Genomic DNA, 13,199 nt, shown 5'->3' on the forward strand with positions numbered 1-13,199 from the left:
GAGCAACCCAAATCCTCATAGTGAGCCCCTGCAGACAGAGTTCTCTTTGGAGAGGATAAAGCACACAAGTGGTTTTGCTGCTGTTACTGGGCTGTGGTTTTTTTTTTTTTTCCTTTGAAACCTTTCCCTGCAGCCCCCCACAGGCCCCTTGCCCTTGCCCACCCTGCTCCTTCAGCTGCCCACAATGAGGTGGAGAGGTTTCTTGTGCTGCCCTGACCCTCCATTTCACCTGGGCAACCAGCCTGAGCTGTTATCACCCCCTCCACGACTGCCAAGGTACTGCCTGGTCCAGGCTTCCCCCCCTTCATAGTGTGCAAGTCCTTTTCTGCACTCATTTATTCCTCCTCCTCAGTTCCCAGAGTAGGGCACATTCTTCCATGTCCCACGCAGGATCTGCCTTTGGGACTCTGGGACATGGTATCAGGTGTCCAGAGCAGGATCCCAGAGCCCACCAGCCTGATATCCCTTTGTCCAGAAATCCTGATCCCTTCAGCCATAAATAGGCAGCATTTGCTGGGCTTTGGTGCTACAGCACCTGGGGGAGGCACAGATGATGTGTGGAGCAGAGGGTGCCCTGGTGGGACATGGTTCTGACACAACAGGCTCCCCCATTTCCCCCTCTGGCCACCCCATGGAGGTTTGTGGGTCAGAGCTGGGCCCCACATCCACGTTGCCTTCCTGGCTGCCCGTTCAGCTGCTGTATTTCTGATTAGGGTCAGCACAAAGGACGGAAGTGGCTGATGCAGTGGCCCTGATGCTGGGAGGGTCCGGGTCTGCCCTGAGCTGGGAGCCCATTGAAATGAAGGAAAAGGAGCAGGAAAATGAGGATCAGCCTTAAGGGCCTCATCTGGACCTTCCTTGTTGAGTCTTTGTGGTGCCAGCTCCCACCCTTCCCCTTCTTCCCACTGTATGGGGTGTGGAGCACACAGCCCCACTCTGGGACACTCCTGCACCAGTCCCCCAATCCACTGACATGGGATTCCTGAGGCTGCTGCTTCTTACAGATCTGTAATTGTTACAGCCAGCAGCACCTTGGCTGGTGCACACACACACCCACACACACCCACACACACATAGAGCTCTGGCTAAACAGCCCTGGGGAGGGGACAGGCCTGTGACAGCCCCAGAGCAGTGACTCCCACCACACTCGTGCACCCAGGGGAAAGTGCTTGTGTGCATCCAGCCCTGACCCACAGCCATGCTGGCAGCATCTTCCCTGATGGGGATGCCCTGCCTCAGGCTGAGGGATGTGACCTGCCAAAGCCTGGTACCCCCTGGGAGGATGCTCTGCTCCCTGATGTGCAGCTCCAGCCTCTGTTCAGCTTTTGGGGCAGAAGATGGGACTGGTGGTGCTGCTGATGGGCTGCAGGGACACGTAGGGCTTGGGGTCTTTGTGGCAGTGAGCTGGGACATGCCTGAGCTGCAGGAGCAGCACCTGGGAGACATTTGCTGAAGGTGGAGGAGGTGATGGGAATAGGAGGGCATGGGTGGGAGCCCTGCCTGGTGAGGTGACACCATGTCCCCAGTGCCCTCCTCATCCTCCTGGTGTTTGTCCTAGTGGCCTCCTCATCGTCCTCATACCCTGGGGCAGCACCGGTGCTGTTTATACTCAGAGGTAAGTGCTGGGTCAGATCTGGCCCAAAGCAAGTCTGTGTGTCCTGGCTGGCCCCTTTCACCCCCAGACACCCCCTCACCAGAGGAGGGGGTGCAGGGAGTGTGTGGGTGGGAGGCCAGGGTCCCTCTGCAGCCCCACACGGGCTGGGGAAATGCAGGAGTAAATGTCCCGTGAAGTGCTCCATCATTGCGGTCCGTGAGGCGCCCCGAGGGCTCGGCCAGCCCGGAGCCCTGCCCCGACTGGGAGGCACTGGTGAGAGCAGCCCTGGGCTCGCAGGGCAGCCCCGGCAGTCCCCGGTGCCGTCGGTGCTACGTGGCGATGAGGGGCACCTCGCCGGTAGCCACGGGGAACGGGGCGCCGTCCCCGGCGTTGAGCACTCGGTACAGCAGCTCCTCCTTCTCCCGGCGAGCCTGATCCAGCAGCTGCGCCTCCTTCTCCAGCGCCCCGCGGGCCGCCTGGAGCTCCTCGGAGAGCTGCCTGCGGGCAGAGGGCACAGGCTGCCGGGGCCGCCGGGCACAGCACCCGCAAAGCACCCGGCGATGTGCTCCCGCTCTGCCGCCTGTCCCCCCACCGGAGATGTCACCTGTGCACCGGGTGGGACCTACCTCGCCATGACCAAGTGGTTCTGGGTGCGAACTTGCAGGTCCTCGTTCTCCTGCTGGAGAGTTTTCACCTTCTCCTCCAGCAGAAGGTTCCTCTCTTCCTGGAAGGGGGCATGAGGATAAGGAGAGAGCTGGGAAGCACTTCTGAGCCCCCTGCCACCCCATTTTGGGTGAAATGCTGGCCTGGTGGCATTGCTCCCCCTCCCCTCCCCATGCAAGGAGAGGAAACAGGCTCCATCCACCTTTGCTCCAGCTGTAGTTTCTGGGCAGAATTTAGATGGGTAGAGGAGCTGAAAAGAGGAAAGCCCACCTGTGACCCCCCCTTTCAACCCACCACGGTCTCCAGGTGCAGCAGCTTCTTGTCCAGGCCGTGGATGTGCTCATTCTTCATCTCGATGACGAAGTGCAGGCTCTCCAGCTCCTGCTCCCAGAAGGGGCTGGGGCTCCCGTGCTCCTGCAGAGCCACCACTTGTGTCCAAGGGACCTCAACACCTCCCCAGGACAGGCTTTGCTCCCCTCTTCAGCTGTCCTGTGCTCCCCTCTGGTTCCAGCCTGCCCTGCCAGGGTCCATCAGAGAGGCCCCTTGGCTCTGGGTCAGCACCCCATAGCAGGTCCCCTCCCTGACACCCTCCCTGCACCTGGATGTGCTTCTTGTAGTCTGTTCTCAAGAGTGACTCCTCCACCCTCTTCATCCTGTCTTGGAAGGATTTCAGCTGGGAATTCAGTGCTTGAATTTTCTCCTAGGAGAACCAGGGGAAAAGCAGAATGAGAGATATCTGGGATTTCTTTCTGAGCCAGGGGACTGCTGGGCTGTGGTACCCAAATAACACCAGGGGTGGAGGAGCTGGTGCAGTCCCCAGGCACACCAAGGACTGAGGTGGCCACTGAAGAATGTGGGGCACCATAGCAGAACCAGCAGATGGTCCTCAAGCCCTCCCAAGCCCCCCTCCTCGGGGATTTCTCTGCTGGTACCTGTAAGGCTGCCTCAGACCTATGGTGGGACTCTGTCAGCAGCAGCTTCTCCTGCTCATGTGCTCCCTGGAGCTCTGTGGAGGAACATGAGCTGAGTGCCACTAGTATGGGGACATTGGGGCAGCTGGCCCCAAAGGCCCACAGAGGTGGAGAGCAGGGAACAGAGTCCCCACGACCCCACAGGCAGCCAAAGGGACAGGGCAGTAGTGGGGAGAGGGGAGGGGAGCTGCAGGGAGCCCCACTGCCCTGGCACACACCTTGCAGGGTTTCTGTGTGCTCTCTCCTCAGGGCATCAAGCTGTTCCTTCAGCTCCAGCTCTTTTCTCTTTTCCACCTGGGAAGCAATTGGATGAGATATCTCAGTGTAAGGGATGCAGAGCTTCACTGCTTTGGGCTTCCTCACCCTTTCTTAGACTCGTCCTTCTCCCAGAACTGGGAGAGCCCAGCATGTGCCAGGGAAGACCAAGCTGGTGACATGCTCCATGCCCAGCTGCTGCCTCCAGCAGCATCAGCTCTTCCAGCTCACCTGGATCTCAATGTCCTGGGAGATGCTGGCAGTGCCTGCCTGGCCAGCATCCTGCTCCTCCTCCTGGCCTTGGAGGAATCTCGCACTCTCCGCCCACTCCTCTGGCCGTGCTGCCTTCTCCCCGTGCTCAGGAAGCAGGCAGGCATTGGCTGCAAGACAAACACAGCTGAAGCAGCCCTGGCTGCCTCCCCCTGGCTGGGCTGCCTGCACATCCTGGGCAGCTGAAGCTGCCACTGCCACGGGCTGGGTTCAGCACTGCGCTCTTCCCACTGGAGAAACATCCCCCTCTGTCTCACTTGTCCAAATTAGCACTAATTGGGATGGTGCTGGCTCAGGGAGGACACAGAGCTTGTCAGGTCTCCTGTTCTGGGAATGACCTGTCTGACTGAGAGGAGGGGATGGCATTGTCTCTGGGATGTCCCGTTTGCCCTCCTGCACCAGCACACACCTACATCATCCCCATCCTCCCTGGTGCCATGCTGGGGTCTGACCAGTGCTTCCTTAATATCACTCTGAGAAAGCAAAGCAGGGGGAAAACACATTTTTTTCTCACCATTCTGTGTCTTCAAGGCTGGGAGCTCCTGGGAAGCCCATCCCCTCTGCTGCTGGGCTTTTAGCTGTCTCTGGCAGAGAGAGAGGGGGCTGGAGCAGGGGGAAACAGAGTGGGGCAGGTGGCTGCAGGCAGAGAACACCCTGCACTGAGCCCCCATCAGCTCTGCTAAAACACAGGTCCTCAGGGAGCAGTGGCCCCTCCCCAGCCCCCTGCCCTCTTCCAGCACTGGGCACCCGTGGGTGTGCATGTACTGCCCATCAGGCAGCCTCAAGCTCATGCCAGTTCCCTGCATCCCAGACAGATCACCATGTGGCATTTGGCTGGAAAACCTGGGGGATGCCACCCCCACCGACATGGTGCTGGTGCAAAATGGGCTCCAGCAGCAAAACTTTCGGTGGGGGAGAGCAGGCAGCACTTGGCAGGGGTCCAGCTGTGGCACTCCCTTGCCACCCTTCTCCTGTCCTGGGATGCTCAGCTCAGTCTGGTCCCTGGCACCTTGCAGCCCCCAAACAGACGCCTCTGCCAGGGCTTTAGACAGATGGGCTTTGACACAGCTGGAGCAGGAGTGAGAAATGAAAAATAACCATAATTCAGAGGCGATACAGCCCCTGTGCAGGGCTGGCAGCAGGCGGGAGCAGGCGGCCAAGCAATGACCTCAGGAGGCAGGAATGCGCTGCACAGCCCCGCACTCCCGCACGCTCCCGCCGCTGCCACGGGGCTGAGATAACCCAGAGCCGGGAGCTGCCTCCAGCAACACAGCTCCCTGGGATGCCTTCCAGCCCTGCATGGGTTTAATTTAGTCACTTGGAGGGGGGAAGAGTTAAAAAAAAAGGAGTGGATATATTTTTATCAGTTGCTGAAAGATAGAAGCAGAGCTTGCAGGGTCTCATGGCTCGGCCTCACCAACACAGGGCAAATCTGGTCCCTGATGCCCATCATCAAGATGTGCTTCTGGATATTGCATTGGTGCATGAGGGGTGAGAGAATTCACCTGGAGACACGGTGCTGCCCTCCATTTCCCGGCAGAGGTGTCCCTCAAAATCCCGATCCCTAAGGAGAGCAGCCCTGCTGCCCGCTGGGCCGGCTGCTCCCCGGCTCGGCCCCGCGCAGCGGCGCGGCCAAATCCAGCCCGGATTAGGGAGCCTGGCTTGGGAAAAAGCAAGGGAAAGCAAACAGCCGTCCCTGTCTCCGCCTCCCCTGCAGCCCCCCTTCTGGAGCTGGAGGGAGGCGCAGTTCCAGAGAGCAGGAGAGCTCCAAGCCTCTGGGAAGCCACGGCTTTATCTTCCCTTCTATGGCATGAGCAGCCGCGGCGTTGAACGTGGCCCAGGCGAGGGGGCGAAGAGGCAGCCGGCAGTCAGAGTTCACAGGGCTTGTTCTCCTTGTCCATGCAGCTCACCCTGAAAGCACGGGGTGCCCTGGGATGCTGCTGAATCCCGGCACACCTGACTGCAAAGTGTCCCCAGGAATCCCCACCTGTCCCCTGACACACCTCAGGCCAGTGTGCATCTCCCTGGTATTTACCGTACCCGTGTCCTGTGATGGGTTTTGAAGTCAGGGGATGGGGGCAAGGGGAGAGAATGAGACAGTCGAGGCTCTGCAGTCCTGAGGGCATCACAGCAGTCCCAAAAAGCCTCCTCCCCTAGCCCCACACCCCATATCCCCCCTTTTTTTTCACTGCAACAAAGCAAAGGCTGTGTAGAAGGACCCTCCTGACACAGAGGGGTGACACACACCTCAAGGGTTTTGGATGATCTCAGCAGAGCTGAGAGTAAGATGCTGTTAGCACCTCCAGGAGGGACCCCAAACCCCCAAACCAAACCACCTCTGCTGCATTTGTCCTGCTCACTGGCATAAGTGATGCCTAAGGACAGAGAGCCCAGGGCTGGTCACCTCCATAGCACAGCAATATCCCCAGAACATACCCAAGGAATCCTCACCTCTGCCCCACACCCCAAAGCCAGCAGGATGGGACCTCAGAGCCCTTCAGCCTCTAAAGGAAGATGATTTGAGGCACCAGCACTGAACTCGAAACAGGTGAAGCGAGCAACAGGTTCACCAGCGTCAACAAAGACAAATGTAAATACTTGTCCTGAGGCTATGAGTGAAGCACCTTCCTACCTCTAGGAGCAATTAAAATAGCATCTAGAGCTAATTTTAGTCATAAGCACTCAATTGTCCTTTGGAATAAAAGCTCCACCTCTGGGGTGAACGGCAAAATTTGGCTGAAAACTATGAAATATGGAGGGACTTTCCACTGTCACTTCCAGAGAAACCGTGGCACCCGAACCTCTGGTATCGCCTGGTGCATTTTGGAGAGCTGGAAAATCATCCTGGAATCCACAATGTGTGCAAGGAGCAGATTGGGAATTGCTCCAGCTGGAACAGCTTTGGCCAGGGGAAGAAGCAGCCTGATACATCCTGCAGGTGGGGGCCATCCACAGTGTAGCTTATCCTGTAAGTTCTTGGAAACCTCTGCTGAAAATACCTTCCAGCTATGAAAAACCAAAAGTATCTACATTCTTAGAACTAAATATTTCTAATAGTCTGGAGCAGAACTGTTTATGGATGGATTAATAGGGATTTCCAACAGGACCTGAGTCAACTCCAAGGGTTCTGGGGTGGGGAGTACCAGTGCAGAGCAGCTGGCACAGTGTGGGCAGCTGAGGTGGCTGCAGCCTCTGCTTCAGCTCTTAGCGTGAGGTGGGGTTTTGGACTATTTTTCTTCCTCTTTTCCTGTTTTACAAGTACATTAAGCAATTCAACCATGCAACCTAGCAAAGGAAATCACAAAGAGGCAGGAAATGAGTATTTAAATCCTGATTCTGCTCCTGGGGAGGAGGCTTTGCTTTGTGGCTGTGGAGAAGGGGGCCAGGATTTGGTCCACGACTGTAACACCTCCCAGGACCTGCAGCAGATGCTCAGTGCTGCCAGAGCAATGCTGGCACAGGTCCGTGGGACCTGTCTCTAACCCTGCTGCTGTGTTTCCTCCAGTGATGGTTGTGTTAGGAGGTGATTATCACCTCTCCTGCAGTCAGATCTGTGCCGCAGACCATAGGCAAACACTTCACACTGTTGACAGCCCCGAGTTTTGCATTCTAACCCTTCCCTGACTCCTGGTCCTACATACAGTTCCTAGCACTACAAAATAAATTTACCCCAGCCCTGGAAGGCGGCCAAGCCTCAGTCCTGACTTTTGGGAAGGCAACTTGGCCTCTCTCATGCCAGGAGCGAGACCAAAGCACGAGCGGTGACCGTGAGTGGCCAAGCACGGGTGGATGGAGCTGAAGGGGAAAGAAACCCCAGGGGCAGCACCCACAGCTCAGGGCTGGGTTCTCTCTGTGCCTCCCTTATCGCCCTGCTGCCCGCAGACTGGTGCCAGGGAAGGATGAGGCTGCCAAGGCACCTCCCCCAGGGCACACAGCGGCTCCTGGTATGTCATCCACCCACCAGACCCAGCCCAGCCACCAGTTCCTCAAGGTCACCTCAAACCTGGGACTGGCTTTAAAAGCCTCTGCAGCCCCCAGCCCCATTAGAGTCCCCAGCCCCATCACCTGCACATGGCTTCTGGCTGGGCTTGTCCCTGGGGTTTGAAGTCTCCCCTAACCCCATGCAACCTGAAGGGACCAATTCTGCAAGTCCACCCATCAGCAGTGGGAAGTGAAGGTCTCCCATCCTGCCTTCTGGCACTCCAGACATGAGAGCATGGGTGGGAATGGCCCCATGCCTGCCCTTATGCCTTTTAGCCATAACGGGGATTTTAGGTGCTTCTTTCAGAATGACTTTCAGTCACAGCAGCAGGGCTGTTTATGGGTAATGACTGTTGGTGACACAGGGCTGAGCAGAGGAGCTTGAGAGCAGGCAAGGGCAGGAAGGGGGACGTCTGTAGGCAAATGACAAATTTCCGTGTTTCGGTAAATGTGGGGCTCTCAGCACCTGGGGCCTTGGGGCTGTTGTTTCTCCCTGTCCTATGCCTGTTCTCTAGAGCTCTCAGAGCCACAAACCAGCCCAGAAATATCTGACATTATGACATAGCAAAGAGTGGGATTTTTTCCATGATGTGGAGAAGCAACCAAGCCTGCAAGCGCTGTAAATAAAGGCACTTGTTGGTTGCAGGGCTGTGTGAGCCCCGTGCTTGCTCTCCCTGCACATCCTGTAGTAGGTTCTGTGGTCCCAAGTGCAGCCTCTCACAGCTGGACCTGCAAAAGGCCACCCGAGCTGGGGGCACAGCAGAACCACGATGCGTTTCTGCCTTCCCTCCTTCCCCTGCCACCCTCCAGCGATCACAACACCCAACAGCAGTAAGCACAGCACATCCGACAGCAAAAACATCTCCCGAGGTCAGTGGTGAGGCACTGGGGCAGCATGAGCACATCAAATAATAACAATAATAATGATAATAACAATCAGCAGATAATTTCAGACCTTGCTGAAGAGCTTTTCAGTACAGAGCAACGGGCTGAGATCTGAGGGGACTCGGAGTGTTCCCCTACAGGAGTGATGCCTTCAGCACAAGGGGAGACAGCCTTTGGGATGAGGGAGGATGCTGTGGGAAGCTGGCAGAAGTCTAGCTGGGGGAACCCATCCCTGTCATCTCTGGGACTAGCATTTCCAACAGGCATCATCATCCCAGATCCTGCACCCACTTAACTATAAAATTCCTGTGATGGCGGGGTGAGCCTGGAGGGGTGCAGAAGAGTGCAGGAGGATGCAGGAGGGCGGGTGGCTGCCAGTTTCATTGTCCCCGCTGCCACCTCCCCCACCACAATGCCGGTGGGGTCCCACGCAGCCGGGGATAGCCACATTCCCCAGCACCACCGCTCCCCGGGACAGGGGGGAACACACGCCGGGTGTCCCCAGCACCCCTCGTGCCCAGCAGTACAAGCAGAACTCCCCGCAAACATCAGCCCCACGCGAACCCCAACTCCATCGAACCCCGACAACGTGTACACTCGGTCCCACGAGAGCCCGACCCCACGCGAACCCCGACTCCGAGAGAAGCCCAGCCCGAGCCCAGCCCAAAAGCCCCCGCAGCCGCTACCTCGGCACCGACGGGGCAGCAGCGCAGGGCGCTGCCGGTGCAGCCCATGGAGCCCCGGCGGGACCCGCTCAGCCGCGGGGCGCGGGGCGCGGCATCCCTCGGCGAGCGGCACCGGTCAGGGACGGGACGGGACGGGATGAGCCGCCCCAGCTGGCAGGCAGAAAAAAGTAATTAAAAAAAACCAGTAATAAAAACGTCCGGCAGCTGCTGACAGGCAGCGCCGGGAGAGGGTGCTCTGCACCCCCGAGCCGCGGGCAGGGCCCCCGGCCGCAGCCTGCCCGCCCCCGGGGCTGGCCCTGGGCCCCCTCCACCCCGGGGTGTCCCCGCCCTGGGCCGGGGTGCTTCGGGAATGCGCTGTCCCACGGGCCCCCTGCACTGAGGATGCTCCGGTGTGGGTGTGGGGTAAGGAGAGCCGGACCCCTGCATTGGAGGTGTCCTCTCCTGAGAGAGGAAAAGGGGAACAGGAGCCCTGCTCCAGGGCTAGGGTGGGAGCAGGACCAGCTGCTCAGGGGGCTTCCTCTGCTGAACGCACCCCAGCCCCCTTAGGAGTAGGGATGAGAAGGAGACAGCAGAATCCCTCTGGCTTTTGCCATTACCCCATTAAATTTCAGCTTGTGTGGGGGTACTTGTGGAAAAGTGGTGGGTTTGGGGTGTTACTCCTGACAGGAACTCTGCTCTGGGGGTCGTTGTGCTGGCTGGAGGGGGCTTTTGGTGTGCTCCATACTGCCTGAGGGACTGCAACCTGTCAGCTCTGCCCCTGAGCATCCCAAACACCCCAAATGCTGGGCCTGGAGCCAGGGTGCCCTTTTCCAGGAAATCCTACACTTTGGAAGTGGGTCCTGAACATGTAGGGAAACACATGGATTTGAAAGTGTCCCATCTAAAAAATAATGTGAGGAAAGGTAGGTTCTTCCAAATGTTTTGATTTTGATGATATTTTTAAAATTATTTTTTTAAATTATATTTTTATACATTCCTGAATGACCACACATTTTGACCTGAAAACCCATTGGTGCTACCCAGAACTGCTGAAAATTGGAGTGTTTGAACCTGGTCACGAGGCTGTGCCTGTATGGAAACATTGCAAGTTTTTTGTCAACAAGTTTCTATTCTGACATTTTCCAAATATCCCCTGGGAGAAGTCCAAGCAGCCTGTGGCTCTGGGGATGCCAACACCTTGGCATTTCGCCTGGGCGGCGAGGGAGTGGAGGTGCCTGGTCGTCCTGTCACGTTCGACTTGGAGGTGTTTTTCTTGCCCTGGTAACCCTGGCACGGGAGGAAATTGTGAAACACCACTTGGATGGGAGGGTGGGGAAGGCGAGGGGCAGGCCCACGCTGCCCCAAGTCTCCCCAGGTCTCCCGGGGACTGGTGGGACCAGTTGCCTGCGTCCTCTTGGGTGGGTGCTGTGTAACCTGAGTGAAATTTTGTGAGTCACAGAAGCTTCTGGCATCTGCTCCCACAGCTCAGAAACCACCGAGAGCGTCTCAGTTCTTATCTCTCCCAGCACTTCAGAGTGGGGCAAGTCTCCTTCCCTGCAGGAGAGTACTTATTTGGGCTGAGCAGATCGTTCTGGGATAAAAGCGCAAGGTGCTGGTCTCCACCTCTCCAGGGTTAATTAAAAATCCCGGTCCAGACTTCAGAGACTGAAGGCCTACAGGGGCAAGCACAAAGCACATGCAGATTTCCAGGCTGAATTTGCATCGCTGGGGCCGTGAGAAGCAGCTGTGTGGGCAGCTGATGAGGAGTCTGTCCAGCTGCCATCGTGTCTTGCTGGTGCACAAAGGTCCAGTAGTTTGCACATGTGCTTGTGGAAATTTCAGCTTTTAACTGTGGGGTGACGAGGGGGTGCTTGGGGATGCCCTGTGCCACAAAGTGGGGCTCCAGGTAGGCTTTCTCTTGACAACAGTGGAGAAAAAAGAGTTTGGTCACATCGGGGTAAGGCATTGAGCCAGCAGGGCAGAGCTGGGGCTTGGGGATGGGTCTGTGCAGCAAGGCCAGCTCCAGCACCCCCATCCCCAGCCTCTGCTGCAGGCTCTGCTGTGACAGCCCTGTGCTTCTAGAGATCGCTGTCTTTTGGAGACACAGCTGCCCAGACCATGTTACATCCTTCCTTCAGCCTGTGCGTGCACTTGTGAGGCTGCCTGCCAAAAGCACTGCCTGTGCTACCCCAAACCTCTCTTATTCTAGCTTGATTTTAACAATTCCTCAGTTTCTCCAATCTTTCCTGAGGAAACTGCATGGGATGTGCCAGACAGACTGGTCTTTCATCTCAGCCCTGCTTTATCCTCCTCTGCCCTAATACACTGAAAATTTGCTCCCTTTTCAGGGCAGCACTTCAACATCCAGAAACTGCTCTGTTCAGCTGCTTTTAAGCAAAGCAGGGGCATTATAGGGGTAACCAGAGCATCCCAGGGATCTGGGGAGCACAAGGGCCTGGAGGCTGCATGAGGCATCCTGGAGAAAAAGGAGACTGTGGGAGTGAGGGGATTTCTGCCCAGGCAAGGACAGGAAAGCAGAGGTGGTGTGGTGCCCCCACCTGAGGCAGCTTCAGCTGGTTTTGAAGTTTGCTCTAATGTCTTTTTTTGGTGTTATCTTGATCTCTCCCCAGGAATGACAGCAGCTGGAGACATCTCCAGGGCTTTGTCTAGAAAAGTGAGACAAGGAGGCTTTATCACATGCTTGGCTGAATTGCAGTAAATGGTATAACAGCTGGAAAGTCGAGTTAATTTGTACCAATGGTCATTTAAAGTGTTTGCCAAAGCTCATGGATAAGAAAAACATTTGTGCAAACTGTTTAAGTGTCTCCTGTGGCTCTCTCTCTGGTTCTAGCTGGTAAGGACTGGGCACAACAGGATGGGTACAAAGCAGTGTCAGTGCCAGCCTGGCATGGTGTGTTTGCAGAGTGGTTCTCTTAGTGCAGATGGGGTAATTTATTTTTTTTTTTCCTTGTTTGTATATCTTATTTTCAGAAGCCTAGTCTGGAAAAATAAAAAAAAGAGAGGTGGAGGATATTTTGCTGGAAGGTTTTTGAGTGATGAGCTGGCCTGTGGTGATGCCTGATGGGTCCTGGTAGAGCTGCAGCCCAAGCAGTGGACAGAGAGTGGTTGTGGTTACACTCTGCTCATCATTTGCTATCTGTTTGCTTTTGTAAATGAGAGGTGATGAAGTTCTGGCTGCTTTTCTTCAATGCAAATCTGAGGTGTTTAGCCAGGTCTGCTGAGACCTCGTGACTTGCAGTCAATTTTGCATGGGTGAGATAGCTGAAAAAACTGTTTGAATTGGAGAAGTTCTCACATGTGTTGGAGCCCAAAAAAAGTCACAGGCTCTTTTAGTGGGGATTTAGGTCACACATGATTCTGCCTTGAGGTAGTGAAACCATTTCAAGTCATTCCTGTCCCTGCCTGTGCTTTTCCAAGCAAAAAGATGTGGGTTAACCTGTTCTCGCAGTCTTTTATCCTCTTTTCTCCCCCATGGCAAAATGAAGTGGAAAAGGATGGGAATAGGGAAGTGAAACCTTCACTCACAATGGCTGTGAGAAGCAGAGAAGCATGCGATGCCAGGGGCTCGAGGTGAGGGGCTCTGCTCCCCTCCCAGCCCCAAGCACAATGCTCCTTCTGTGCCCGTGCCTCTCCCCATGCATCCCTATCCTTATCCCTGTCCTCCGGCTGCTCCAGGGCCTCAAAGTGAAAGCTAATCCCAGGGGATAACTTTCCGCCCCGTTCCCGGCTGGGAGGAACGGGCTATTTATTCCTCACCCTTAAGCCTCGGCAGTGGATCAGCGGCGCAGTTGTTGCTGCCGGCTCGGGGTGGGCAGCAGCATCCACCGCGTCCCCTGCCTGCTCCCACGCCCTGCCTGCACGCTGCCGCCCGGCCTCGCTGCTAAATAAGGACGA

At 56.5% G+C, this 13,199-nt stretch overlaps 1 protein-coding gene and 1 long non-coding RNA gene across 2 annotated transcripts; one reads left to right on the forward strand and one right to left on the reverse strand.

Annotated features, from left to right (window-relative positions):
* Positions 1–171: 171 nt before the first annotated feature.
* On the reverse strand, positions 172–9,564 carry CCDC69 (coiled-coil domain containing 69). The gene is made up of 9 exons (XM_084215860.1): positions 9,306–9,564; positions 4,268–4,337; positions 3,715–3,863; positions 3,447–3,522; positions 3,190–3,263; positions 2,856–2,957; positions 2,552–2,671; positions 2,221–2,318; positions 172–2,092 (listed from the first exon to the last, which is right to left on the reverse strand). Exons 1-9 carry the CDS (start codon positions 9,351–9,353, stop codon positions 1,924–1,926), a joined length of 906 nt encoding a protein of 301 aa, XP_084071986.1. The 5' UTR covers positions 9,354–9,564; the 3' UTR covers positions 172–1,923.
* A 53-nt stretch (positions 9,565–9,617) lies between these two features.
* Positions 9,618–12,087, forward strand: LOC311159671. Its single transcript, XR_014616525.1, has 3 exons — positions 9,618–9,707; positions 10,769–11,089; positions 11,915–12,087. It is a non-coding gene; the product is annotated as an uncharacterized lncRNA (long non-coding RNA).
* The last annotated feature ends 1,112 nt before the right edge of the window (positions 12,088–13,199 follow it).

The sequence above is a fragment of the Fringilla coelebs genome, assembly GCF_963513975.1.
Source record: "Fringilla coelebs genome assembly, chromosome: 15".
Lineage (NCBI taxonomy): Eukaryota > Metazoa > Chordata > Aves > Passeriformes > Fringillidae > Fringilla > Fringilla coelebs.